General features: G+C 42.0%; 1 protein-coding gene across 1 annotated transcript in view; it reads left to right on the top strand.

Moving 5' to 3' along the window:
* The window catches only part of APCDD1 (APC down-regulated 1), a 105074-nt gene that overhangs the window by 38289 nt on the left and 39283 nt on the right, over positions 1–27502 (top strand). The window contains exons 2-3 of the mRNA XM_075316400.1: positions 13882–14065; positions 26094–26625. Coding sequence (XP_075172515.1) covers positions 13882–14065; positions 26094–26625 — 716 coding nt within the window. The remainder of the gene's footprint in view (positions 1–13881; positions 14066–26093; positions 26626–27502) is intronic.

Below are 27502 nucleotides of genomic sequence, written 5' to 3'. Positions count from 1 at the left end.
CAGCATTTTTGCTGCCTTTGAGGGTGAAAAAAACACAGCTGCATTTTTTTATGTATTTTTTGGTCAATGAAACTAACTTTAAACATGTACTGTAGATGAATATGAGAATTGTCTCTTCAGGGAAGAAGTAGATTAACTTTAGTGCCACCTATTGAAAGTAGCAATCCTAAAAGTCAAAAGTGACCCTTTAACGAGTTTTGTCACATGACTTAGAATTTATGCCAGATCAGAACGTCATTAGTGATTGACATTTCACTGTTAGTTGTCAGAGGAGGGGGTGTGCCGGACTGCCGTGTGCATTACATTGTAGACTGAGCAATGAGAAGTCCTGCTGCTTAAACAAACATAGCATATGAACAACACATTGGACCTTGACAAGACAGGCATTCATGAATTCTGGATGTTAACCCTTGCAGCATATTGTCTTCATATTACATATAGCAAAAACCTGCTGACAGATTCCCTTTAAACAGCCATGGTTGGTGACAACACCAATCTTGGCTGATGCATTTTCACCCATCAGTGCGTACTATTCTTCTGTATCTCAGGTCAGTAAAAATGCATATTAGGGGTCACTAGGGGTTATAGTCATTCATTATGGCTTTCGCTTTTGAGAAGAAAAAAATTGGTTTAAAACATTAAAAATTGTGAACTTAAGACCCTGTCACACGCTCCGATATATCGCCACCCGCCCCCGTCGGTTGTGTGTCACGGGCAATTCATTGCCCGTGGCGCACAATGTCGTTAACCCCACACGTACTTACCTCCTTAATAACATCGCTTTGGGCGGCGAACATCCTCTTCCTGAAGGGGGAGGGACGTTTGGCGTCACAGCGACGTCGCACAGTGGCCGCCCAATAGAAGTGAAGGGGCGGTGATGAGTGGCCGGAACATGCCGCCCACCTCCTTCCTCCCTCATTGCCGGTAGGATGCAGGTAAGCTGTGTTCGTTGTTCCCGGGGTGTCACACGTAGCGATGTGTGCTGCCTCAGGAACGACGAACAACCGGCGCACAGAAGGAGGAATGACATTATGAAAATGAACGACGTGTCAACGAGCAACGATAAGGTGAGTATTTTTGCTCGTTAACAGTCGTTCGGAGGTGTTACACGGTACGATATCTCTAACAATGCCGGATGTGCGTCACGAATTTTGTGACCCCAACGACAAATCGTTAGATATATCGTAGCGTGTGACGGGGCCTTTAGCCTAAGTGATATTGTTAATTCTAACAAATTGTAGAATATTTTGAATCTATTGATCAATTCTAAAAGGAAACAGGGCTACTTTAAATTGAGGAACTTTCCTTCCAAATGCACCATGATAACCATCAAGTGAGACAGGTATCTACTGAAATCAGAGAATTGCTTCTATGGCTAAGGCCCCATTCACACGCATGTGTCTCCGGTACGTGCTAGGTCAGTGCCCGCATGTACCGGAGACACGGGCACATTAAAATCAATGGGTTTATGTGCACGCACGTGTGCAGCCATTGGTCCGTGCCTCCGTGTGGAGCAGACGTGAGCCCGAGTGCTCCACACGGATGCATGTCCGTTTTTTCCGGCAGCACGGGTGTCACACGTCCTGCACACGTACCACACGGATGTAGTGTGGATGTGGTCCCGTGTGACATGCGCCGGAGAAAACTCACATGTCAGAATAAAAAAATAACAAATCTTTACTCACCTTCTCCTGCCCTCCTGTCTCTGCTGCTGCTGTCACTTGCTTCCGACCGCCACTCATTATGCTCATTTAATATTCACTTCACTGCGGCCGAAAGAAGCAGCAGCGGAGAGTCGGCAGGACCGGAGACCGAAGATCAGCACCACGGACAGCAACGACAGGGACAGGTGAGTAGAAAGTTCCCGTTCTCCGCGTGTTATCACGGATAACACACGGAGAACACATGTAGTGCCATAAACACGGCACACGGAGGGGAAAACGCACCTTTGACACGTCCGTGAAACACGTGCGTGATTTTCATGGATGTGTGAAGGGGGCCTAAAATTCAGCCAACTTGGCCTTCCAGGCTAGGTCACCCACATCATAACCGAAAATATGATGTCTGACCTACTCTAAAAGTACATTACACTGTACGATTAATGTGAACGAGTGTTCCTGGAAATTTTGAATCACTTAACGAATGAGCAAAAGCTATAATCATCAGCTGAATTGATCTTTTAGTTTGCATAATAAAATTCAACTTTCTGCTGAGCGAATTATCTTGTGTAAACAGGAATTGTGGTGCCAAGAACAATGGCAGACTACATGCACTGAACGATCTATTACAGAATGTGCACTGTGCATTTGAAACATGTTCTGCCTGTGTAAACAGGCTATTAAACGACCGCTGACCAAGAAGAAGGTTGCTGGTTAGCAGTTGTTAACACTGCGTGTTACTACGGTATTATGATCAGCCTGCCAGTAGTGATAGACGAACCCCTTGATGTTCGGGAGCCTCGCCCGAACGTTTTGTAAAGATCGAGTTCGGGTTCTGAGATAACGCAAACTTGCATCCGAACACCGAAAAATCAGAAAAACTGAAAATTTGGCACTGGTCTCTTAATTTTTGCCAGAGCTGTGTATATATGTATAGTTATATATAGTACACATATAGTTATATAAAAATAAATAATTAAAAAAAAATTACGTAGCGCTCCGCGGTATTTTTGATTCTCAGCACAGATAAAGCTGACGGAAACGGGCTGCCACTCCCATCTGGCTGGCTTTACCTTGGCTGGCAATCAAAATACAGGAAAGCCCATTAAGTTTTAGTGGGGTTTTTTTTTAATTTAAAAAAAAAAAAAAAAATTTATAGAAAAAAATGCATGGGCTCCCACCATATTTTGATTACCGGTCAGGTAAAACCAGGCAGCTGGGATTCTCCTCAACCCGCAGCCGCCCCTAGAAGTGGCGCATTGTTTCTTAGCGCCATTTCAAGGCGCTTTACCCGGCTCATCCAGTGGCCCTGGTGGCGGTGTGGCACGCTGGGTAATAAAGTGGTTAATACCAGCTTTGTATTCTCAGATAGTACTAAGCCCGAAATTCATGTTGTCACCCCAAATTAGACATAGCCTCCATAAATTTCTAGTAAACAGTAAAAAAAACAACACAGAATGTATTTTTTTTATTAGAAATAAAACAAAAAAAACATTTAGAGACTTCATCTTTATTATAAAAAAATCCTTAGCCCAATGTTTTCCACAGGTAGAGCCATGTCAACTCTGCTTCATCACTCTGTAAAGACAAATGGCTCTACAGACAGAGAAGCAGAGAGAGCATTGTCAGCTCTGCTACATCACTCTGTACAGAGCGAGAAACAGGCTGACAGTGAGGGTAAGATTCCACTTGTGTCTCGCATCGTTATCAGCCGGTACAGCCTGATGCTCTCCGGACAGGAGCACCTCAGCTACATGGAAATACATGCAGCCAACTGCTTCTCTCAGGACAGTGTGCGGTCATACCGGGTGATGCCAATGCGACACTCGCACAGTGACAGTTAAAGTTCAATCGAGTCCATACACCATGGATTAGGGTGAACCCTGACGTCACTGCAAACACGGCCGAGAACAGCCAAAGACTGGCAAGTGACATGCAGTGCAATGCATACCCCCGGAAGTTAGAAAGACCTGCCATGACGTCATAGCCATGTAACTAGTCTAACCCAATGTCTGTACAACATTCACACCAGACTGGTCACACAGCCTAAGTATTTCAGTACTACAATTACATGACATTGGAGGTCTTTTAATTATTTATTTTTTTTGCATTCAATTTAACCTAATTACAGGGCTGGCCTTTAATTCTTCAACACACGACAATATGATGGAAATGTGTATCTGGACATTAGGGAATTTCTTTTCTAATGTGATATATTACCGCTTTGAACCACATCATACTAATTTCCTAGCTTCATAAACAGTATGTTGTATCTAGGGTGCTTTCGTCTCAAAAAAGGGAGCTTTTTTATTATTATTAAAAGCCGATTCTTTGCTTATTAGAGGAGAAGTTGCCACAGAATGAAGCTTCAAATTATGGGTCCGATGCATCATTCGCAGTGATTTTTAAATAGCTTTTATTTTTGTCTTGTATTTACTGCAGGTTTTTGCACCTAATTCTTCAAAATGGCTCATCAATGTTTGATGATTTTTTTTTTCACAGAATCATAAATGCTCTTGCAAGACTGAAATATTATACATTAGGATGAAACTGTGTAAAAAATATATTTTGTAGTCCACTAGAGTACTGGAGTACAATTGAAAATGAGTACAAATACTTTTTGACTCATAATGCAGTACAAAAAAATACAAAAATAAAACGAACAGAAGAATCCAAATAAAATTAACTTTAAAAAGGCCCAAATGAAATACTGTAGTAAAGCTGCTAATCACAATGGGGGCTAGAGTCGGACTTGAGCTCACCTACTTCTCAAGGTGGCTTTACACACTGCAACATCGCTGTAACATCACCGGTTTTGTGACGTTATAGCGACCTCCCCAGCGACATTGCAGTGTGTGAAACACATCAGCGACCTGGCCCCTGCTGTGAAGTTGCTGATCGCTACAAATCGTTCAGGACCATTCTTTGGTCCTTTGTTTCCCGCTGTGCAGCAAAGTCTCAGTGTGTAAAGGGGACTTTACAGCGACTTCGTTAGCGACTTTCCTTTCAAAAAGCTGCTTTACAACGTCCCCAATGACTAGCTAGGTCGTTCTGCAGGTCCGGATCGCTGTTGCGTCGTTGGCCAGGTCTGCCTGTTTGACAGCTCACCAGAGACTTTGTAGCGAGGGATCGCTAGAAAGTCTCAGTGTGTAAAGGGGCCTTCAGTCAACTAATGATAAAGCTACTGTATCCTAAACTAACATTGCAAGTAAACTAAAACACATTGATAAGAGACACAGGGCTGAATTTTCTGTATTAACCCTTACAGCATGCTGTTTCAGATTACATAGCAAAACAAAAACCTGCTGACAGATCCCTACGAGGGGCTGCTGATAAGTCTTTGGATTTGTGATTTTCTTTTTTGTTTCTATGGTAATGAATGTTACATCACATGAAAGCCTTATGGGTCTAATATATGTTTTCAAAATGTTGTGTTTGTTGCTTCTGGCAGCATTGTTCTATGCACACGGGAAAACAAAATGGCGGAGTCTAATGTGATATTCACAGCAACTAAGAGCAGAAGAGTGATATAAATCTTGTTACTGCAAGGAAAGTCCGCAAAGGATATTCATGGTGATATGTCGCAGACATTGGGGGATCAATGCCCTTCATATTCCACAGTTAAGAACTGTGATGCCAAATTTCAAACGGGCCATTTCAGCACCAATGATGAGGAATGTCCTGGATGACCGAGAGTGGTTGTTGTTCCGGAGATCGTCGATGCTGTGCACAACCTCATACTTGATAATCAACAAATTTCAGCTAAAGCAATAGCAGACATCATGGAGATTTCCCGTGAATATGTTTGTCATTATTCATGAACAGTTGGACATGAGGAAGCTATCTGCAAAGTGTTGACAACAGATAAGAGAAGCATGCGAGTGAAAACTTCCCGGTCCAATTGTCAGCGTTTCCGGACTGGTAAGAACTTCCGGGATCGACTGGTCATTGTGGATGAGACCTGGATTTATTGGTATGACCCTGAAAACAAGGAACAGTCAAAAGAGTGAAGGCACAGTGGTTCTCCTCATCCAAAGAAGTTCAGGGTGCAAAAATCAGCCACTAAGGTGATGGCATCTGTGTTCTGGGATAAGGAGGGCAGGCTGCTAGTGGACTACCTTCAAAATGCTTCCACCATCAATGCTAGGTATTACATTGAACTTTTGGACCAATTGAAGGCAGCTCTGAAGGCCAAAAGGCGCTGCAAGCTGTCCAAAGGAATCTTGTTCCTGCAAGACAATGCCTCCACTCACACTGCGCAAGTGACCACAGCAAAACTGGCAGAGTTGGGTTTCCAGCTGGTTGACCAACCACCTTATTCACCAAATCTAGCTCCCTCCAACAATCATCTGTGTCCAAACCTTAAGAAATTCCTCAAGGGTACCACATTTCACACCATATCTGATGCCATGGCTGCAATGGCTGCTTGGTTTGAGGCACAACCAAAATCCTTCTTTTCGCTAGGCCTTCAGAACTTGGAATACTGATGTAAGAAGTGTGCTGACATCAGTGGAGAGTATGTGGAATAAATATAAAGGTTCATCATCCTATCTCATTTCTTTTTGGGTAAAGCCAAAGACTTATCAGCAGCCCCTCGTATAAGTATAAACAGACACAGTAAGGCAGCGCTCACATCAACGGCATTTTGCCGAAAAACCGAATCCGTCATAAATGCATTTCAGTTCCATTCATTTACAATAGAATCATGGCAAGATGCAGTGACATGCAGTTGCGTGTGGCATACACAACTGCATGTCACCGCATCTTGCCACGAATCCATTGTAAATAAATGGAACTGAAACGCAATATGATGGATTCGGATTTGCGGCAAAATACCGATGATGTGAGCGCGGCCTAAAGGGTGCTTTACACGCTGCGACATCGCTAACAATATATCGTCGGGGTCACGTTTGTGACGCACATCCGGCGCAGTTAGCGACATCGCAGCGTGTGACACCAAGGAGCAACGATCGCAAAAGTGTCAAAAATCGTTGTTTGTTGACACATCGCTCTTTTTCATAATGTCGTTGCTGCTGCAGGTACAATGTTTGTCGTTCCTGTGGCACCACACATCGCTGTGTGTGACACCGCAGGAACGACGAACATGTCCTTACCTGCGTCCACTGGCAATGAGGAAGGAAGGAGGTGGGCGGCATGTTCCGGCCGCTCATCTCCGCTTCTCCTCAGCTATTGGGCGGCCGCTTAGTGACGCCGCAGTGACGTCGCTATGACGCCGAACGCACCTCCCCCTTGAAGGAGGGATTGTTCGGCGGTCACAGCGACGTCGCTGAGAAGGTATGTGCGTGTGACTCTGCCGTAGCGATAATGTTCGCTACGGTAGCGATCACCAAATGTCGAATGGCGGGGCGGGTGCTATCGCGCACGACATTGCTAGCTATCGCTAGCGATGTCGCAGCGTGTAAAGCACCCTTAAGTCTGTCAGTTTGTGTTCACCACAGTATGTACAGATTTATTGCACATTTGCTGGTTCAACACTTTCTTACAGTATGTTACAATTTTAGATTTTACTGCTTTAGTTTTAATATCTAAACGTAAGTTCCTTATTTCATAAATATTGATTATATATTAAGCAAATGTGATATCTAGCATTAATATACTTTTAAATCTCCCATTGTAACTAGAAACCGTCAAACTGAAGACTGACCTGTTCTTCATATTATATGTCTGTTAAAAACTATATGGGTTCATCAAACTAGTAAATTGTTGTGAACAGTCATTTGTAGATCATATCATTAATGCACAGATTTTTCAATCCAAATTTAAAAGGTTTGTTTATTAATCTTCTGTCCTGACTTCCTGATTGCAAGAGGTGGTCCGGTCACTACTGTTAATTGATAGCTCAGTCCAGCAGCATAGCCATTCTGTTGGCCTGAACTGTGTGTGCTCCGATTATACTTTATGAGGCAGCTTTGTCTCCCCAGCATTAGTATGCAGTGGGGTTGGAGCGAGATGACTGGGATTAGGAGCTGTAGTAATCCCAATCAGCCTCAGAGCAGTGCTCAGTAGAAGAGCTACAACAGTGGTGGCCGGTCTCCTTCGCAAAGTAATAAAAGGAATGAAAAACAAGAAGCAATTGATAAAAAAAAGGGTTCATTTACAGTATATAGAAAATACATTGCAAAGCTGTTAGTTATAACAAGCATTATCTTAACATAGTAGAAAGGAGTGAATACATTTCCAGCACCCTAGTCCATCAGTAACCCCAATATTCCTAGGCCACTGGATGGGTGTCCCATGAACCATCTCCTACCTACCTGGCACTTTTTTTGCTTTCTATACCCAGTGCAACATGTTTGTTGTAATATGATGCACACATGACGTTGCGCCAGGCATAGACATCAGAAGAAGCACTGAGGATGATAGCAAGTAGTGGGTGGTTTTCAGGGCTCGCAGCAGTGGCCATGGACTACTGACATGGCCAGTGGACCTGGGTCTCATAAATTTATTAACTCATCTCTAATACATAGCCATATTAAAAGGTGGGACTAATCCTTTAAGGTGTTTGTTAGTTGACTGGTCTTTCATACGAGTCTCGTACGTGCTTGCATGTTAATGACATCTTTCAGAAGGAGTTCACCCCAGTTATCAGTATTCAGGTAGTTACAGTTTTATCTTTTTACTTAATGAAAAAAAACAAAAAAAACAATAAATCAGTTAACACAGAGAAAAACTGTAATATAGTCAAGATAATAATCAATTTTAAAAATACAAAATGAAGTCCGTCCATCTATTCAAAAGCCTAGAGGTGGAAGTCCAGGCAAAATACCAGAGTCAACAAGTTGGCTGATCACAAGGTCTATCAGTTCTGGAACGACATTTACAACAGTAGAGGTGGCCTGTATGCTTCGTAATAGTGAGATCACAGACATCCAAATCTATGTAAGTGTCGTGTGATGCACGGTAAACAAGTCTGGAATGCTGGCCTGAAAAAAAAAATTAAGAAGTTTTAACTTCAATATATGTCATAAGAAGCATTGGCTCGAGTTTTCACACTTTTTGCAAAGTGTATAGAATTAAATCGGAAAACAAGAAAATAAAAAAAAAAAAAAAGGGGTTAAAAAGGGAACCTGTCAGGTGCAGTATGTACCCAGAACTGCTCCCAGAATTGCTAACCCCCGTGAGATCGTCCTGTGACACTGCGTATTCATTAGGATGATAGCACGCCCACAAGGAGGTACTAACATGCTAATGTTGGGCGACTGGCCGGGGAAGTAACGCCCAGGGGGCTACTGCCCTCGCTCATTAGCATACGGTAAAAGATCTTTAGAAATACTTTTTCTAAAGATTTTTTTATCTATGCTAGTGTATACAGGAACGGTTAGGCGGGGATTACCAATATGCACCCAGAACTGCTCATGATTGTGGGTGCATATTGCACCTGACAGGTTCCCTTTAATGGATCGAGTAATTGAAGGAACTGTCAGGTTCGGTGAAGGAAGCCAGAGGCATTGAATACTTAACCAGGATCGATGGTGGTCTCAATGGTGAGCTATACGGGAGTATCCTACAAGATGAGTTACTTCATACACTGGAGTACTATGGATATGAAAAGGATTACATGGTGTTCCAGCAAGACAACCCCCAAAGCATACGTAGAGATTGGCGAAGATATGGTTCAATGACAATTAAGTAAAAGTGTTGGATTGGCCCCCCACAGTCCCCAAACCTCAACCCAATCAAACACTTTTGGGGGTAAAGTTGAAGAAAAATGTGTATACATACCAAAGTGAGCTGACCAGTATGCACCAACATTGGGACCATGTAGAAGAGACCTTGGATCAGACTTCAGTTGAGAATTGCTTGAATCTGATCGAGAGCATGCTCAGAAGGATTCAGGCAGTGTTGAACGCTAAAAGTGGATTTACAAAAAATACTAACGAGATAATAAATATTAAAATTCAGATTTGTAGGAGCAAAACACTAACATTGCGGTGAAATGACAAGAATCTGCATAACTAATCATATGATATAGAGTTTCACGTCAAATTGATGTATAAAATAGCCAAGATGATTGTCTATAAAATAAAGGTAGTGTCACATTTGAAGCTGTAGTGGATGGTGAGATATGCAGCAAGAAAGTCAAAAGTTCAAAACATTGTTACCCTTTTGCTCATAAGTGTAATTCCATATGTCCCATCACAGATATTGCTCATTAAAGCACCACTCCAGCTTTTCTTTTTATTTTACCATAGGAGCAGTGCTTTAAATTAGTCTTTTCACTTACTTTTATTAACTTGTAATAGTATTGGCAATACAAAAAAGAAGGAACTAGATAATTGTAAGCATAATTTTAGACAAGATTGCAATATGTGTAAAATCCATTAAAATTTCAAGATAGGGAGGGAGCTGACCCTTAGAAATTGAGATAACTGATAATGAAAGTGTCTGTTGTAAGGAAGTCTCATTAAGGGTATGTGCGCATGTTGCGTTCTCTGCAGTGCAGAAAAGAACATACCCTCTGGCAGACTGAACACTGCGTTTGTAAAAATAAAAATGCATCCACACCGCATGCATTTTGGATGCTTTTTTCATGCATTTTGCATGCATTTTTGACAGTGCGTTCCCCTGGCAATTCAGCTCTGCTACATGCCGGCTGACAGCAGACACAGGCAGAGTCGCGCAATGAGAATGAACTCGGGTGAACTTCACCCGACTTCATTGTCATACTGCGGCTCTGTGTGTGGCAGCCTGATTAGTGGTCACCCGTGAAGGACTCACCGGTAACCGCTAATCCCCTGAGTAACTGAAGTGAGCAGCGCGATTAGCGCTGCCGTCACTCAGGTTAAGGCTACTTTCACACTTGCGATGAACGGCATCCGTCACAATGCGTTGTGTAACGCATGAGACGGATGCCTTGCAAATAGTGTGATAATAAAGGCCATGGATTCCAGTGGCATAACGCGTTGCGTTAAGTTTTCTTTAGCCAAGAGAGAGAGCCCTCATCTTCACCGCACACATCCCAACATTACCGCCTACATCATCGCAAACATCCCTACACTACCGCCTACATCACCGCACACATCCCGACACTACCGCCTACATCACCGCACACATCACCGCACACATCCCGACATTACCGCCCACATCATCACCGCACACATCCCGACATTACCGCCCACATCATCACCGCACACATCCCGACATTACTGCCTACTTCACCGCACACATCCCGACATTACCGCCCATATCATCACCGCTCACATCCCGACATTACCGCCTACATCACCGCACACATCCCGACATTACCACCTACATCACCGCACACATCCTGACATTACCACCTACATCACCGCATACATCCCGACATTACCACCTACATCACCGCACACATCCTGACATTACCACCTACATCACCGCACACATCCTGACATTACCGCCCACATCTTCACCGCATACATCCCGACACTACAGCCCTCATCATCCCCGCACACATCCTATCACCGCACACATCCCAACACTACAGCCCTCATCATCATTGCACACATCCCGACACTGCAGCCCTCATCATTCCCGCACACCTCCCGACACCACAGCCCTCATCATCCCCACACACATCGGCACTACCAACCCATCATCCCCCCACACAGACACAGGCACTACCTCAGTGACGTCCCCACTGACAGCGCAATTCACTTCAGTTGCTGCGTGGAGCTCACAGGAGCGGCGGTGTTCTACTGCCGCTCCTGTCAGCTTCATGTAGCAGAGCTAGATGCGTCGCGGGACCTCTGTGGATTACGCCAGACCTGGAGGGGTATTTGGGGATTTTAATAAAGGGTGAAAGAGGATGTTTTTTTTGTCTTGCATTCCAAATAAAGAATTTTTTTGGGTGTGTGTGTTTATTTACTTTCACTTACAGGTTAATCATGGAATGTGTCTCATAGACGCCTGCCATGATTAACCTAGGACTTAGTGGCAGCAATGAGCTGCCACTAACTCCTCCTCCTCCTAATGCCATCAACTCCTTATTACCTCGATTGCCACCGCACCAGGGTAATTCGGGATGAGCCGGGTAGAGTCCCGGAACTGTGGCATCTAAAGGATGCGGCAATTCCGGGCGGCTGGTGGCTGATATTGTTAGGCTGGGGGGGCTCCCGATAAAGTGGGGCTCCCCATCCTGAGAATACCAGCCTTCAGCCATGTGGCTTTGCTCTGGCTGGTATCAAAATTGTCGTTTTTTTAAATTTATTTGTTTTACTGCACGATATAGACCCGCCCACCTGCAGCTGTGATTGGTTGCAGTGAGACAGCTGTCACTCAGCGTGGGGGCGTGTCTGACTGCATCCAATCATAGGTGCCGGTGGGTGGGGAAAGCAGGGAATACCAGATTGAATAATGAGTGGCCGGCATTTTCAAAAGAGGAAAAGCCGCCGGAGCAGTGTGACAGCCGTGCAGCGCCGCGCCGGTGATCGGGGATCGGTGAGTATGAGAGAGGGGGAGAGACTTACCGACGGACAGAGAAAGGGACAGACAGAGAGAGAGACCGACCGAGGGAGAGAGACAGAGTGACCAACTGACAGAAAGAGACCGACAGACAGAGGGAGATTCACCGACATCCACAGACAGAGGTTGACCGACATTGACAGAGAGAGACTGAAAAGACCTGTGTTTTGCTTGTCAAAAAAGCATGCGGAACGCAACAAAAAGGCAGTCCAAGTGCATTTTGGTTGCGTTTTGACCCACATCATTGATTTCAATGGGTGGAGAACGCAGCTACAACGCACAAAAGTAGTGACATGCTGCTTTTTTTTCCTCAGCGATTTTGGGCATCCAAAACAAACGCAGCGGGTGCATTGATTTTTCGGCTTTCTCATAGACTTTGCTGGGGAAGCTGAACGCATGCAATGTGGCACTGAAAATGCTGCAGTTCAAAATGCAGCGTTTCCACTGAAAAAAAAACACAACGTGCGCACATAGCCTAAAACCAGTTGTATATGAAAAAGAGTTTAGGAAAGGGGCAAGGTGAAGAGTGAGGGAATGGTAGGAGGGATAAGAGCCACCAGATAAGGCTACTTTCACACATCAGTTTTTTTCCATCAGTCACAATCCGTTTTGTGACTGATGCAATGGATCAGTCACAGGTTGTGGAACAACTGATGCGACAGATCCGTCATACCAGCTTTGGAGCCTTGCAGTGTGATTGTGTACATATTGGGCATGCTCAGTAGAAAATGACGGAATCCACCACGGAACCACCATGCAACGGAATCCTACACTATAGACAACCATTATACCTCTTGACGGATTGCGACTGAACCCTGCGCAGTGCGTTGTTTCGACGCTCGGAAAAACGTTATTGTGCGTCGCTTCCGCCCAACGGTCAATCATTCCACGACTGATCAGTTGCGCGACAGATGCAATGCAAGGCCATCAGTCACAATCCGTCCTTAACACAAGTCTATGAAAATAAACGGAATCCTGCAAATTATTTTGCAGGATTCCGTTTTTCTCAAAGCGACAGATTGTGAATAAGGGGAAAATGACAGAAATGTGAAAGTAGCCTAAGCCACACAGGCCAAAGGAAACAGAAGAAAGGCATCCCTCCAGGCTAGGAAAGCAGGAGGGTAAGCCAGTAATTGTGTTTATAAAATCCAGCACGCTCATGTTCATTGAAATTTGTTTTCTTGATCCAGAAGAATATAAGTAAGCTTTTTACCATACATCGTGAAAGGCATTGACCTCCGCAAATGGAAGAATACTTCTTTACAGCAGCACTCCAACATTTTTTTTTTTAAATCTAAGACCCCTACCCCTTTTGTTATACTCACCCTCCATTGTCTTCACTTTTATCGGCATCACTCCGGTTGGTCTGGTTTATTTTGTAACCTGCCGGCAGTTCCAGTATTTCATGGAGCGAGCCGGAGGTTACAACTCAATGCAAGTATATGAGATCCTCTCACTGATTCTCATAGACTTTCACTGAGAGCTTGTGATGTAAATTTTGACTTCCGGCCAGTCAGAAGTTAGGTACAAAATAGCGCCACAGAACCGAAGTGACGATGATAAAAGGTGAAGATGCCGGAGGATGAGAATAAGACAGGGGATGTAAATCACCACTCCAACTCTGGAGAAAAAACAAAACGCTGAAGTGGTGCTTTAAGTTTGAATAATTTTCAAGTATTGATGTTCAAGAATGTAGAAATATAAATTTACCAATAAGGACTATTTATTAATTTGTGTCATACTTTTTTCTTTTTGCACACAGGTATAGGTGACGGATTCAACATACCCTTAAGTGACAGTAGGTCGCATCCTAGATCTCTGGAGAAAACGACATGGAGGACTTATAAAGAGTCACAGTGTCGCCATATGCTAAAACATTTGCACAATGGAGCCAGAGTCACAGTACAGATGCCTCCAAGTATTGAGGGAAATTGGGTTTCAACAGGGTAACAACATCTATCTCATTATTTGTTTCCAAGTTGCAATTATAAACTTTTCTGTAAGATCACATCTTTGCATTTCTCATCATATTACATTTTGCTTTCTTAACTTTGTTATTTAGACCTTCTTTAAACAAACTTTTTCAGATGTTAAATGCTGATAAAAAATATGAACTGCTATCCATTTTTCATGCTCTCTTAACCGATTTTTAAATGCATTTTTTTATTTCAACAGTTTATACGTTCTTGAAGTTTGTATGTAAAGAGTAAAACAAAAAGCAGAAATAGCAGTCATAGAACATGGAGCAATTTTATAAAAAGATCCTATAGCACCCTTCTGTATTAGGCTATGTTCCCACAACGAGTATTTGATGGTGCAAAATTTCTGCTCATAAATTAGACTTCTTATGTTTTTACATTGCGTTTCCGAGTGTTTTTTTTCAATGCATTTTTAGAGGATTTTTGATGCTGCAGTTTTTCTATTTCATGTTTTAAATTAAGCTGTTTTGTTTTTGATACCGGTATGGACAGGATTATATGAAGATACCCAAAACTAACAGTACTCAAAATGGCGCTTGAACTGTGTGTACCGCACCCATGTCTGCACTCAGAAATCATAACACTTTAATCATAAGACATTTGGTGATTCATGCTTAAGCACAATATAAAATGATGAAATACACATTTTTTATATACAGTACATACATACACAGTATATACATATACATACTGGTGTATATATAATGTAAGATTGAACACAGTTCACACACTGTATAATGGGGTTTTCGCTCACTTTGCTGCAATAAGAGGTAGACTGAGGTATACTGTCTCTTTAAGAAATCCAGTAGTTTATTAAAACATATTGCATAAACTGGTCCTCTAACAAAATGTGAGCCTCTTGCAGCTTTCCAGGCAAAATAAACAAACACGGTTTTTCAGTCTGTTTTAACTGTGTATCACAGTGATCACACTGACCCCGGTTAGGATTAATCCACAGATTCTCAGTCCGTTCCTCTGAGTAGATTTAGCAGTCTCTCCACACATTCACTAATGTGAGTCCGCACACCTCTCCATGAGGTTTCTTCATGGAAGCCTGGCAGCTTCCTCACACTGACTTCTGTCAGTCTCACATGGAATCTCTCCCAGAGGCTCCGTCAACAGCCCAGCACTATCCCTGCTGGCTGCAGTCTCTCAGAGGACTCACACACACACAGCCTCTTCAGACTCCACAGTCTGCCATGTGCCAAACAACAGAAGCCATTAAAAAATCATGTGGCCTGTCAGACACATGTCAAACACACCTATGGGCAGGGTATGTAAGTGGCCAGACCCACCCATCTCCTTAGCCACCTGTGAACCTGCCTTAAGAATACCTTAGGGCTAGCTTCACATCAGCGGTATTCTGCCGGTCGGCAGAAAAACGCAAACTGCATGTTCCCGGATCCGTTGTCTGCTCAATGCATTGTCAATGGACTCGCGGCAACATGCGTTTGCATCCGTTTGCATGTGGCAGATTCAGGATCCTGTGAGTTGCTGTTTTTAACCATCTTTCAAAATCACTACATGCAGCGTTTTTGTCTCAGACCAAAAACAGCAGCTCTCCGGATCCTGTGCATTGCAGCAGTAGCTGCAATGTATGTCAATGGGCGCCAGATTGTGTTTTCACAATATCGGTTGTATGCAGCAAAAATGATCCTTTTTCCCTTGCAAACAAAATCAGAAGAACATAGTTTTGTTTTAAAGTCTTCAAAATCTTTATTTAGCCCTATAAATCTACATACAACATTTATATAGTTTTATTTTAAAATATATATAGTAATAAAATGGAATTTTAATGTACATTAAATATATGTTTATTTTTCATAATATCTATCAATATTCATCTAACTTAACAAATCTATCTATAGCAATCTCTCAATATTTTTATAAATTTGAATATAATTTATATTCAAAATTAAACTATCTATGTATCTATCTATCTATATTTAGTTCATTAATGTGGCTTACTTCCTATCCATGTCTAGATATATATATATATATATATATATATATATATTTCTATGCATCTATCTATCTATCTATCCTTCTATCTATCCCTCTATCTATCTATCTATCTATCTACCTATCCCTCTATCTATCTATTTATCTATCTATCTTTATCTTTCTATAAATCTACATATCTATGTATCAATTTCTAACTTTTTTTTAAATTAAACGTCTCTATTCTCTCTCTGTCGGTCGGTACCTCTTTGTGGGTCTGTCGGTGTGTCTCTATCTCAGTCTCTCTCTCTCTCTCTGTCCATGTCGGTCAGTCTTCCCCCTCTCTCATACTCACTGATTCCTGATCACCAGCGCGGCGCTGCACGGCGTTCACACATCTCTGGCGGCTTCTTCACTTTTGAAAATGCCGGCCGCTCATTATTCAATCTCGTATTCCCTGCTTTCCCCGCCCACCGGCGCCTATGATTGGTTGCAGTCAGACACAACCCCACAATGATTGACAGCTGTCTCACTGCAACCAATCACAGCTGCCGGTGGGCGGGTCTATATCATGAACTAAAATAAATAAATAAATAATTAAAAAAAAACGGCGTGCGGTTCCCCCCAGTTTTAATACCAGCCAGGGTAAAGCCACATGGCTGAAGGTTGGTATTCTCAGGATGGAAAGTGCCACGTTATGGGGAGCCCCCCAACCTAAAAATGTCAGCCAGCAGCCGCCCGGAATAGCCGCACCCATGAGATGCGACTGTCCCGGGACTGTACCCGGCTCATGCCGAATTGCCCTGGTGCGGTGGCAATAGAGGTAATAAGGAGTTAATGGCAGCAGACCATAGCTGCCACTAAGTCCTAGGTTAATCATGGCAGATATCTCACCAAGATACCTTCCATGATTAACCTGTTTGTTAAAGAAATTAAAAACACACATCCAAAAATTCCTTTATTTGAAATAAATGACAAAAAACAACAACCTCGTTCACCACTTTATGAAAGTCCCCAAATTCCTTCCATGTCCGACGTAATCCACAGAGGGCCCTCGACGCTGTCAGCTCTGCTACATCAGAAGCTGACAGAGAGCGGTCACAGACCACGACCGCTCTCTGTGAGCTCCCCGCAGAGACTGAAGTGAGTCGCGCTGACAACGGAGCTGTCACTGAGGTTACCCGCGGCCAGAGATCTCAGCGGGAGAACTTCTGCTGTGGCCACGGGTAATCTCAGTGACGGCACCGCTGATAGCGCGGCACACTGCGGTAACTCAGTGGATTTGCGGTCACCGGTGAGACCTTCACTAGTGACTGAAAATCAGGCGATGCCACACAGACAGAGCCGTGGGATGACAATGAAGTCGGGTGACGTTCATCCGACTTCATTCTGATCATGCGGCTCTGTCTGTATCTGCTGTCAGCGGCCATTCAGCTCTGCTACATCGCTCTGTCTGTGGCTGCTGTCACCGGCCATGTAGCAGAGCTGAATTGCAGATGACATAAAATAAATGGATCCTTCAAAAATAAGCAGGAAAACAGGACCCAAACGCATGGAAACGCAAGTGAACGATCCGGTTTTTTGCAGGATCCGTTCAATGGATCCAGTAAAAAAACGTTCAGGTCACTAGCGGTGGCATGCATTGTAATCCATAAAAACAGGATCCAGTGACATGCAGTTTGCGTTTTTTTGCCTTAAGGCAAAAAAACGCTGATGTGAAACTAGCCTCAGCAGAAACATGTGAACATGTGGCACTACAAGTACCAGCATGGAACTCCAGGTTCACACCAGTTATGTGGTGTACATACCGGCCATTGTTGAGCCGGTTGCTATCTCATTTTTATATATATACATATATATATATATATATATATATAATCAGTATGCAGCTTGACCAATAGTAGAAGAATATGCATCCTTGGATTCCATCCAAGAGGTTTTCTATGACATGATTGTAATTCCTTAAGTAAATTAGAACTCATTCTGCTTTGACCATAGCCTTGGTCTCTGGTGTTTATGGATAATTTGCAGTTTGATGCACATGTGAATTGCATTCCCCAAATTTGGCGTTGACAACAACATTTTGTAGATACAACCATGTGCAGATTACATGCATTTTTAGTGCGTTTCCACTAACTCAGCTCACTTGCAAGACAAGTTGACATGTTGCAGATTTCAAACACGTAACACAGGTCAGTCTATGCTGCAAAGAAAAGTGGACATAAGATTTCTGTAAATCCCATCTTCCAGGCTAGAATGGTCAGATGCTATGTTTTTGGCTGGGGAACTTATCCTAAGGGTTTGAAAACACTGACCTTAAAAATGTCACAAAAATGTTAAAAATGGTATGTATGCATGTATTAAGCGCATCACTAATTTAATCAATAAGCAGACAAATGTTCTAAAAATGGTAAAGTATTAAAGGAGTTCTCCTATCTGAAATATGTATGGTATTTTCTCTTTTCCTTGCTATTTTCGAACGCTCATAGAAGTAAAAGTTCACCTCTTTATTCACAGGGCCTTGTACTGAAGTTAGGTTCACATCCTGTGGATATCCCATAAATGTTCTGAGATGAGAATACCCCTTAAATGTGATGGGTGTATATCATTACATTTATGAAAGCTTGCTACGTTTGTGTTAAGATTGTTGTATGGAATTTAATGTTCCAGGAATTTATAATCCTGATTTATTTATTTTTTAATCAAAACTAAGCCTGATTATTAGTATCTCCGCTCATGACGTTCATTCAGTGTCCTGATCACTTGTTTCATACTCTACATGTCTATGCCATTAGATATCTTCTCGACTAAAACTTTCCCTTCAATTGTTGCTTAGACTTATGATATCATTAGCCGAAAAAAGTGAACCCTGCTGACCGTCACTGTCGGAATGTTTACCTGCGTCATCTGCCGTTCAACCACAAAAAAAACTCCATGACACTGTCTTAGCACTTGCACTGGTTTGAAGTTTCCCGAGTCCACTCATGAAGTGGTGGAGCCGGCAGCCACAACAAGCTGTCTCCAGTTTCCTTGTGGTCTGGCATTGGGCACACTAGGGGAAACCTGTCTATAGAGAGTTTCCTTGCTGTCTGGCCCTAAAAGAACTTGGCAAACCATTGCTTTCTTTTACATTTATATTTAGAATCAAGTACATTCATTCCTTATGAGGCTGTAACTCACATGTTTTAATTTTGTTGTCAGAGGGGGGCTCTTTGTGGAATGTGCAACCCGCCCTAATATCCTTTGTGGCTATTAATGTATCTGAGCTTTCATTAAAAGCTGCATTCCCCATAATTGACATACCACTCAGATAGGATTATATGAACACTTCGATGTTGTGGTTCCAGCGAAAAATAAGAAATTGTATTCATATGTAGAACAGGTTCTGAGAATGCAACGGTGCAGTAATGGCAACTCAGTGATGACTCACAACGGGTATTTAGCTACAGAAACAAAGCGTTAGAGAAAGAGACAATGTGGAAGCCGTTTAAATGACTTTCAAGAGGCAAATCAATATACACTCAGTAATGTACAAAGTGTAAATGCGATATTTTACATGCAGTTATGTAAGGCTCTAATTAAGAGGTATTATCTGGCATTAACCTAACCCCGGTCTCTCTGTCAGGGAAACGAAGATGTCACCTCAACTAGTCACCATTTTTCCTTATCTGGATGATTCAGTATAATAAGAAATAATACAATAAATCAGCGCACAGGACCTAGCGAACCTAGAGTGCAGGCCCAATTCTAATTAGTACTGTACCTCTAAACAGGAAGTAACAGCCCGCCTCACTAGGAATTTCTGTCTTCGGTAACCGGTAATCAGCACCTAGTCTTCGGTGCTTGACCTGCAAAGTCTGGTTCTCAGTGTTTGATCTTAGGTGCTTGACCTGCAAATTCTAGTTCCCGGTGTTTGACCTGCAAAGACTAGTTATTGGTATTTGGTTTTCAGGCGTGAGATTATGGGCGGATACTAGGATGACGCTGGTGAGGTCATGCACTGCGCCACCCATAATCTCGCGCCTGCGCAAATACATCACCGGCGCGCGAGAGGGATAGTTTCTGCTCAAGCCCGCGATAGTGGCCTCAGCTAACTGCGCCTGCGCGAGACTTCGGCATCAGAGTGGAGGATGATGGGGCTGTCGTCATCCATGCAAATCAAGACTGGGGGACGGCGAACAGCAGCAGGAGGGGGGACAGAAGGCGAAATAGAGTCCGCCCATATGACCAACCAAACTAATTTGCATACGAAAAGGTAATATTTTATAAAGTTGTTTTGGAGGTCTGAAAAGGGGGCCAGCAACAAGGTGCACCTTCATAGAATGCAGCCCAGGAGCTGCAGAAGGTGATATTTTTGGTTTAATAGGGAAAAATCTGGTGACAGGTTCCCTTTAAGTTAGAATTCTTAATTATTTGTTATGAGTGAACGATATATACTTTGTTAATGTCTCATCCGGTGTTTACTTTCATAGTTTATACTCCTTTAATTATTTCCATTTGTTACAAAAGCCCTTCAAAAATAATAGCTGATCCCATAGTTTATCTTGCTGCTAGAATAGCGGCAATCAGCTGCAATTTCTGGGTGATCCAGGCAGCATGAATTGTATTCCTTACACTGTCACCACAGAAGACATGAATAACTACAATGTACCCATTTACAGTTAAGTAACACACAAACCTGCTGGGTCTTCCAAGTTAGAGTTTCGTTTTAGCCCCTAATTTGTAGCCAACTATTTGATAAAAGCCCTTAATGAGGGATAGCCCTCCATTTATATCCTAATAAGATTTTTAGAAATCCATCTTCTAAATCAGAGAAACTTTCCTGACTATTATTATGTGATCCAAGGAGCACTAAAATCATGAAAATCATTAGTGAATTTCCATATACCTTCAAGGTTCATCTGTCAGAAAGACATTAATGAGTTTTAGATGAGATTTTCTTCTTGGGTAATGTTTGTCAATAACTATCATTAAATTGCATTAGGCAATATAATATTCAGGCTGAAAAAGAACAACCTCAAGGCATGAATTACCTGAACCATTGAGCATAAAGCAGTAAAATGTGTCATGGACACAAAGACCGTAAAGAGTTGGATGCTTTCTTTAGCTAGAAGCTTAAATGTTACTCTTGAATGAGCATCATTAATATCTGATGATTATGTATGCATCATTGCTCTTAAAATAATTACCAACATTATAAAGTCTTATCAAAGACTTATGTGCCTCATTGCTGGCACAAATGAAAAATCCAAATAAGATACTGAAATAGTTGGTTGTGTAGCTTGCAGAAGGCTCTGTTCACACCTGTGTCCTGGTTTCTGTTTATAAGTAAGAATTCATCACAAGATACCATCGGTGTTTAGTAGATACTTCCAGTAACCAATGGACCCTCTGTTTTTGTTTTTTTAATTTCACTTGGGATCCTCTATGGTGTTGGTTGTTTTGATGGAAAAAACAGCAATGCATCCTGTGCTATTTTACCAATTACATCTGAAGGCATTTGGGTTAGAAGCTCCAAAAAAACACTTTCCAAAGTAAATTGATAATTTGATCTTGATTACCTTATTCCCCTTGTTCCAATGATAGGAGATCACCCTATAACTAAATGACAATATACTCTCCTAAAAACAAAGAAATTAGGATCTCCTAAAAACAGCAAGGCAGTGGGTTGTACAGAGGTTGTGTATGTCCTGCACATATTTTATATGCTCAATATATAGCATATAATACTAATAAGATACTTTATAACTCCAACTGCCTGGTTCTATAGTTATATAGGAAATAAAAAGAAATAGGTCCATCAAGTTCAACCTTTGTCTATGAAGTATACATTCCCTAATTGCCAGATTATTTATAACCCACAATGACATTTGTTGTGAGAAATTTATCCAGCCCTTTTATAAATGCTGTTATAGTATATGTCATTATAACCTCTGGGACATAGCCTTTCTATATACAGTGTGAGTCCCCACATAGCCTCCTAAATACAGCATGAGCCATCATATAGCTTTTCTAAAGACATTAAGAGCCCCACATAGCCTCCTATATATAGGTTGAGCCCTGACATAGCTCCTATATACAGTATGAGCCCTCTATAGTTTCCTATATAAAGTATGAACCCCCCACAGCCTCCTAAATAAAGAATGAGCCCTCAGATATGTTCCTAAATACATAATGAGTCCCACATAGTCTCCTATTTACATTTGTGAGCCACCACATAACTTCCTAAATACAGCATGAGCCCTCACATAGCTTCCTATATACATAACCAGTCCCACATAACCTCCTATATACATTTCTGAGCTCTGCATAGCCTCTTACATGCATGAGCCTCACATAGTTCCATATATATAATGAGCCCAACATAGTCTCCTATATACATTGAGCCCCTACATACAGTATGAGCCCTCACATAGTGGTCAACTGTTTTCAGACCTTTGGCTGTCTTGGTCCGCAGACCAGACTGGAACAGCCAAAGGGCCAGATGTGGCCCGAGGGCCGCACTTTGCCCAGCCATGCATTAGTATCAATAGGTTCAGCCAACAATCGAATGTGTATGGGAGCCCTGGACAATCTATTGTTGCAGATTATATTAATATAGCCTGTCCAAAATTGGACTGGAAAAAAGGAAATCCCGTGGTCAGTTTGTCATAAAAATTCACATCTTTATTAAATCATTACAAATCCTCTGGTATTCATTTTCCAATCATTCCATCCCCACATAGCCTCCTATATATAGTATGAGCCCCCACATAGCCTCCAAAATACATTATGTACCAACACATAGCCACTAAATACATCATGAGCCCTCATATAACCACCTTAATACAGCATGAGCCCTCACATAGCTTCCTAAATACAATTGGAGCCCCACATAGCCTCCTATATACAGTATGAGCCCCCACATAGCCCTTCTATATACAGTATGAGCCTCTGCGTGACCTCCTATATACATAATGAGCCCCTTTTAGCCTTCTATACACATAATGAGCCCCACTTAGACTTCTATACCCATAATGAGCCCCACATAGCCTCTTATATACATTATGAGCCCCCACAGAGTCCCTATATACAGTATGAGCCCTCACATAGCGGTGTTTTCAGCTCTATGGCTGTCTCAGGGGAAATATCGATTAGAGCTGTGCAAAATTGCACTGACATCGCTAGATTTGTCTTGACAGCAGGTCTCATAGAGAAAAAACTGTTTGGCCAAACGAGTGATCATGTGTATGGGCCAGCCAACCAAGATGGCTGCCAGCCAAACAGTCGTCCAAATCATGGTTCTGCCGACAACCATTTAATGTGTATGGTGGGCTCTACTGTAAAGAAGCCTTTTCTATTTAGCTGTCAGAATCTCCTTTCTTCCACATATAATGTGCCCTAATCCTTAGTAAGGTGGGTAGATGGAAAAAATCATGTGCCAGTCCTTTGCATTGACCACACATGTATTTACACTTGTAAATGAGACCGCCTCTGAGAAGTCTTATTCCTCTCCTGATCATGCCGAACTTTTCTAACCACTACTATAACAGTGCGTTTTTGCTGCGATTTTTTTTTTTGCATGTTTTTTTCAGTTGGTTTTATGCCAATATATGCTAATAAGCTGCTTTTTACAGTACCAGCAAAATCTATCAGATCCCAAACATCTCGTGCACAGACACAGTTGCTCTTTTTTCCTGACTGAAATGGAAATCTTTTGCATTTTTCAAAGAAGCAGCATGTCAATTCTTTCAGCATTTTTGTTGATTTTTTTTTTTTCACCATTGAAAGCAATGAGGTTGAAAAAAAACTCAGCTTCATTTTTTAGTGCATTTAATTGCTGAGTTTTTTGCTATGTTTTTTCTGCGTCTTTGGTGAATGAAGCTAACTTTATGTAACCCTCAACTGGTGAGGTGGGGTTTGCAACACCCCAGGGAAATTTTGTTCAGCTGGCATTCATTGGAAAATACTGGTAGGAATCATCAATGTATTACATTTTCCGATACCTGTGTCAAAAATTTGGTATGCTCATGTGTAATCAATCGCCAATAAGAAAACTATTAAAACAAACGTGATCTTTGCATTTTCTGTAAAAATTAGAGATTTTTAAACACTGGGGTATAGGAAGCCCCACATCACCAGTTGCGTGACAAAAATCCCACCTCACCAGTTGAGGGTTTAAGATGTACTGTAGACGAATGGCACACAAAATAAAGCAGTAAAAAAACAGTTTTTATTTAGTTTTTTTCCCTGCCAAGAGAACAGGTTTGCTACAGAAAAAACGGCAAAAATGTAGCTTAAAAACACCCTGTGTGAACATAGCCTAATAATCTAGTTGCCTGTATTTGTACCGACTCTAGCTTTTTAATATCCTTTTTAGAATGTGAGCCCAAAACTGGCTCCCATATTCAAGATGTGGCCTTACAAGTGATTTATAGATGGGTAAGATTACACTGGGATCATGAGTTATCTCTCGTGATGTCATTAGTTCATGGCTCTTATAGGATGATGTAGCTAATATACACATAGCTACAGTAAGGGCTCTTCTCCACTTGCGTGTAAAAAAATCACAGCGCTACTCGGCAACAAATGTGAGTCGAGTGTCCTGTGTATGTCCTGCGTGTGGTCTGCGTACGGTGTGTGTTGTTTTCCTCACATAGCATCTGTATGACATGCGAGCGTCATGCGGGTGCTATGTGAGTGTTTATGCATACCGCGTCAGACTGTTTACTGGAGGAATCTCCAGTAATATCAGTCCTGGCTGCAGTTACCTGCACTGAACCCCGGAGCTGTCACCTGAGCTCCAGAAATCAGCCCGGTCTGTCTGCAGCTGTGCTGAACTGAACAGCAATCGCCCGGAAATCAATCACTCGGCGCTCGCTGTTCAGGCTGCACTCTGGAGCTCAGGTGACGGCTCTGGAGTGCCATGCATGTAACCACGGCCAGGCCTGGTATTACTGGAGATTCCTCCGGTAGCCAGTCTGACGCGGTATGCAAGTGTCAAGGATCCGTGTGACATGCGTATGCCATCTGTATGACATGCGCATGCCACCCGGATTCAGATTTTTTTTCTCGCTCCCATAGGCTTGCATGGGGGTGCGACAGCTGAGACTCGGTGCAAATCGCAGCATGCTGCGATTTCACCGAGAGCACGAGTCGTGCTGTTAAAAATTCAGCAAGAGGACACGGCCTCATTGCTTAACACTGGTGCGAGTACGATCCGATTTTTTTATCGGATCGCACTCGCACAGGAAAATCGCAAGTGGAGAAGAGCCCCAATCCACATAACTGTGAGAAAGAATAATGGATAAGCCCTGTTGACCATGTGTAATCAGAGGGAGGATCAGCTGTGTTGGAAACTGCTTGCCAATTTATTGTTATCCATCGTGTTGATGAAGAGTTTTAGAGATTTCATGCTTTTTAGGCTATGTTCACAAGGGCTTTTTTGGTAACTTTTTTTTCCTGACCAAAACCTGATCTTGCGTCAGGAAATCTCCTTTGAGTCATCTACTTTTTTACCGGCGTTTTTTCTACAAAATGGGATGTATCAATGAAAAAACATTGCAAAAACACTGCATAGAATTGACATGCTCATTCTTTGAAATCTGCAGCAAAAACACAGGTATTTGACAAAAGAGTCAGGAAAAAATTTGCAGGTGTTTGTGTGTGTGAGATTTCAGGAATCACAGACTTTGCTGGTACTGTAAAAAGCAACTTTTTATTAGCATAGATTTGCATAAAACCAAGGCAAATCTGCCGCTAAAAACGCAACAAAAACTTACCCAAAAAAAACCCTGTGTGAACATACCCTTACCCTTCCTTCATAGAAACATGGTGTTTGTGCAGCCACTCAAATCAGTATACTAATTAATAGATTTGGAATAGTAAATACTGGCCAAATGGCTTTTGTTACTTGCACTAATTTCTCTAATTCTCTTTAATATGGCCTAAAAAGCTGTCAGTGCAATGACTTTTTGATTTAGATGAAATTTAGACTAAATTTATTTTGTGGAATTTGCATTAACAGCCTCTTTAATATGTGTTTTATTAATTCTAAATTATTTCCACAATTCAGATGTGAAGTTCGTTCGGGACCGGAATTCGTCACAAGATCCTACAATTTTTATGCCAATAATACCTTCAAAGCGTATCAGTTCTACTATGGAGGCAACCACTGTACGAATCCCACCTACACTCTGGTTATTCGGGGAAAGATACGTCTTCGGCAGGCATCATGGATTGTCCGTGGTGGGACTGAGGCTGATTACCAACTTCATCATGTGCAAATAGTATCTCATAGTGAAAGTATAGCTGAGAACTTCACTTGGTTGGTGAACCAGACATGTCCTGAGATCATACGTACAGACAAACCCTGGAAAGCTGATGTCAGTTATGATCTGTGGAGAGAAGACAACAGTATTAAATGTCTGGAAGTTCTAAATTTTGCAATGCATGAACTTCAGCTTATCCGCATAGAAAAGCAGTACCTGCATCATAACCTGGACCACCTGGTGGAGGAACTGTTCCTTGGAGACATTCACACGGACATCAACCATAGAATGTATTACAGACCATCCAGTTATCAACCAGCTCTGCAAAATGCCAAGGTAGATCTCATTTCTCCATATCTTAAATACTAATATTAGTCCATTGTTAATGTAACACTTGTCACATTTTCATTTTCTTGTCTTCCCTAAAGCAGCAGAAGCTCTGTCTAGATACAGCAGAAATTTTTTAATCATTCAGAATAGATAATTCTGTGTTTTTAGGAAACTTGTCATGAGGACAGACCAAGTGGAGATAAAAGAAAAAGTGTCAGGTGCTTTAGCAAATCTTTGTGTGTAATAGTTTCCATTAAACCCCCAATTTAAGTGAGTAGCGCATATTGTATTACAAAAAATGTATTCCTCAGCTGATTTGTTGAAAAGAGTCACTAAACGGGTATTCCCATCTCCAAGATCCTATCACAGTATGTAGTAGGTGTAATAATAATAATATTAGCAAATACCTCCAGTGAGAAATATATTATAGATCTCCTGATTAGCTATGTCTTTTCCTCATGTGCAGGGCATTACATTAGTGTAGGTATCCATGGTTATGAGCATGCATATACTAATAGTTAGTTGCTTATGGATATGTAATTTGCTATGCCCTGTAGATGAGGTAAGTGACACAGCTTATCAGCAGAACTATACCACATTTCAAATTAGAGGTATTTGCTAATATTGTTGTTTTTACATTTAGTACTTATTGGGATGGGATTTGTAGAGGAGAATACCTCTGGATCCCTCCTAAATTATTATCAGCCAAAAGAAACATGTTGTTAACTTGCTGTTTTAGAAATAAAGCCTTTATCTCTTATCCACACATTTGCTGATCGCTAGGGTATCTCACTGCTGTCTATGGGACTGCTGGAAAATGGGTTCTCAACGAGTCCCATTGACAAAGAATGGAGTTGAGGTCAAGCATGCCCACCTCTAATTC

The sequence above is a fragment of the Anomaloglossus baeobatrachus genome, chromosome 6 (assembly GCF_048569485.1).
Source record: "Anomaloglossus baeobatrachus isolate aAnoBae1 chromosome 6, aAnoBae1.hap1, whole genome shotgun sequence".
NCBI classification, from domain to species: domain Eukaryota; kingdom Metazoa; phylum Chordata; class Amphibia; order Anura; family Aromobatidae; genus Anomaloglossus; species Anomaloglossus baeobatrachus.
This window is presented reverse-complemented; position numbering and strand designations above follow the sequence as displayed.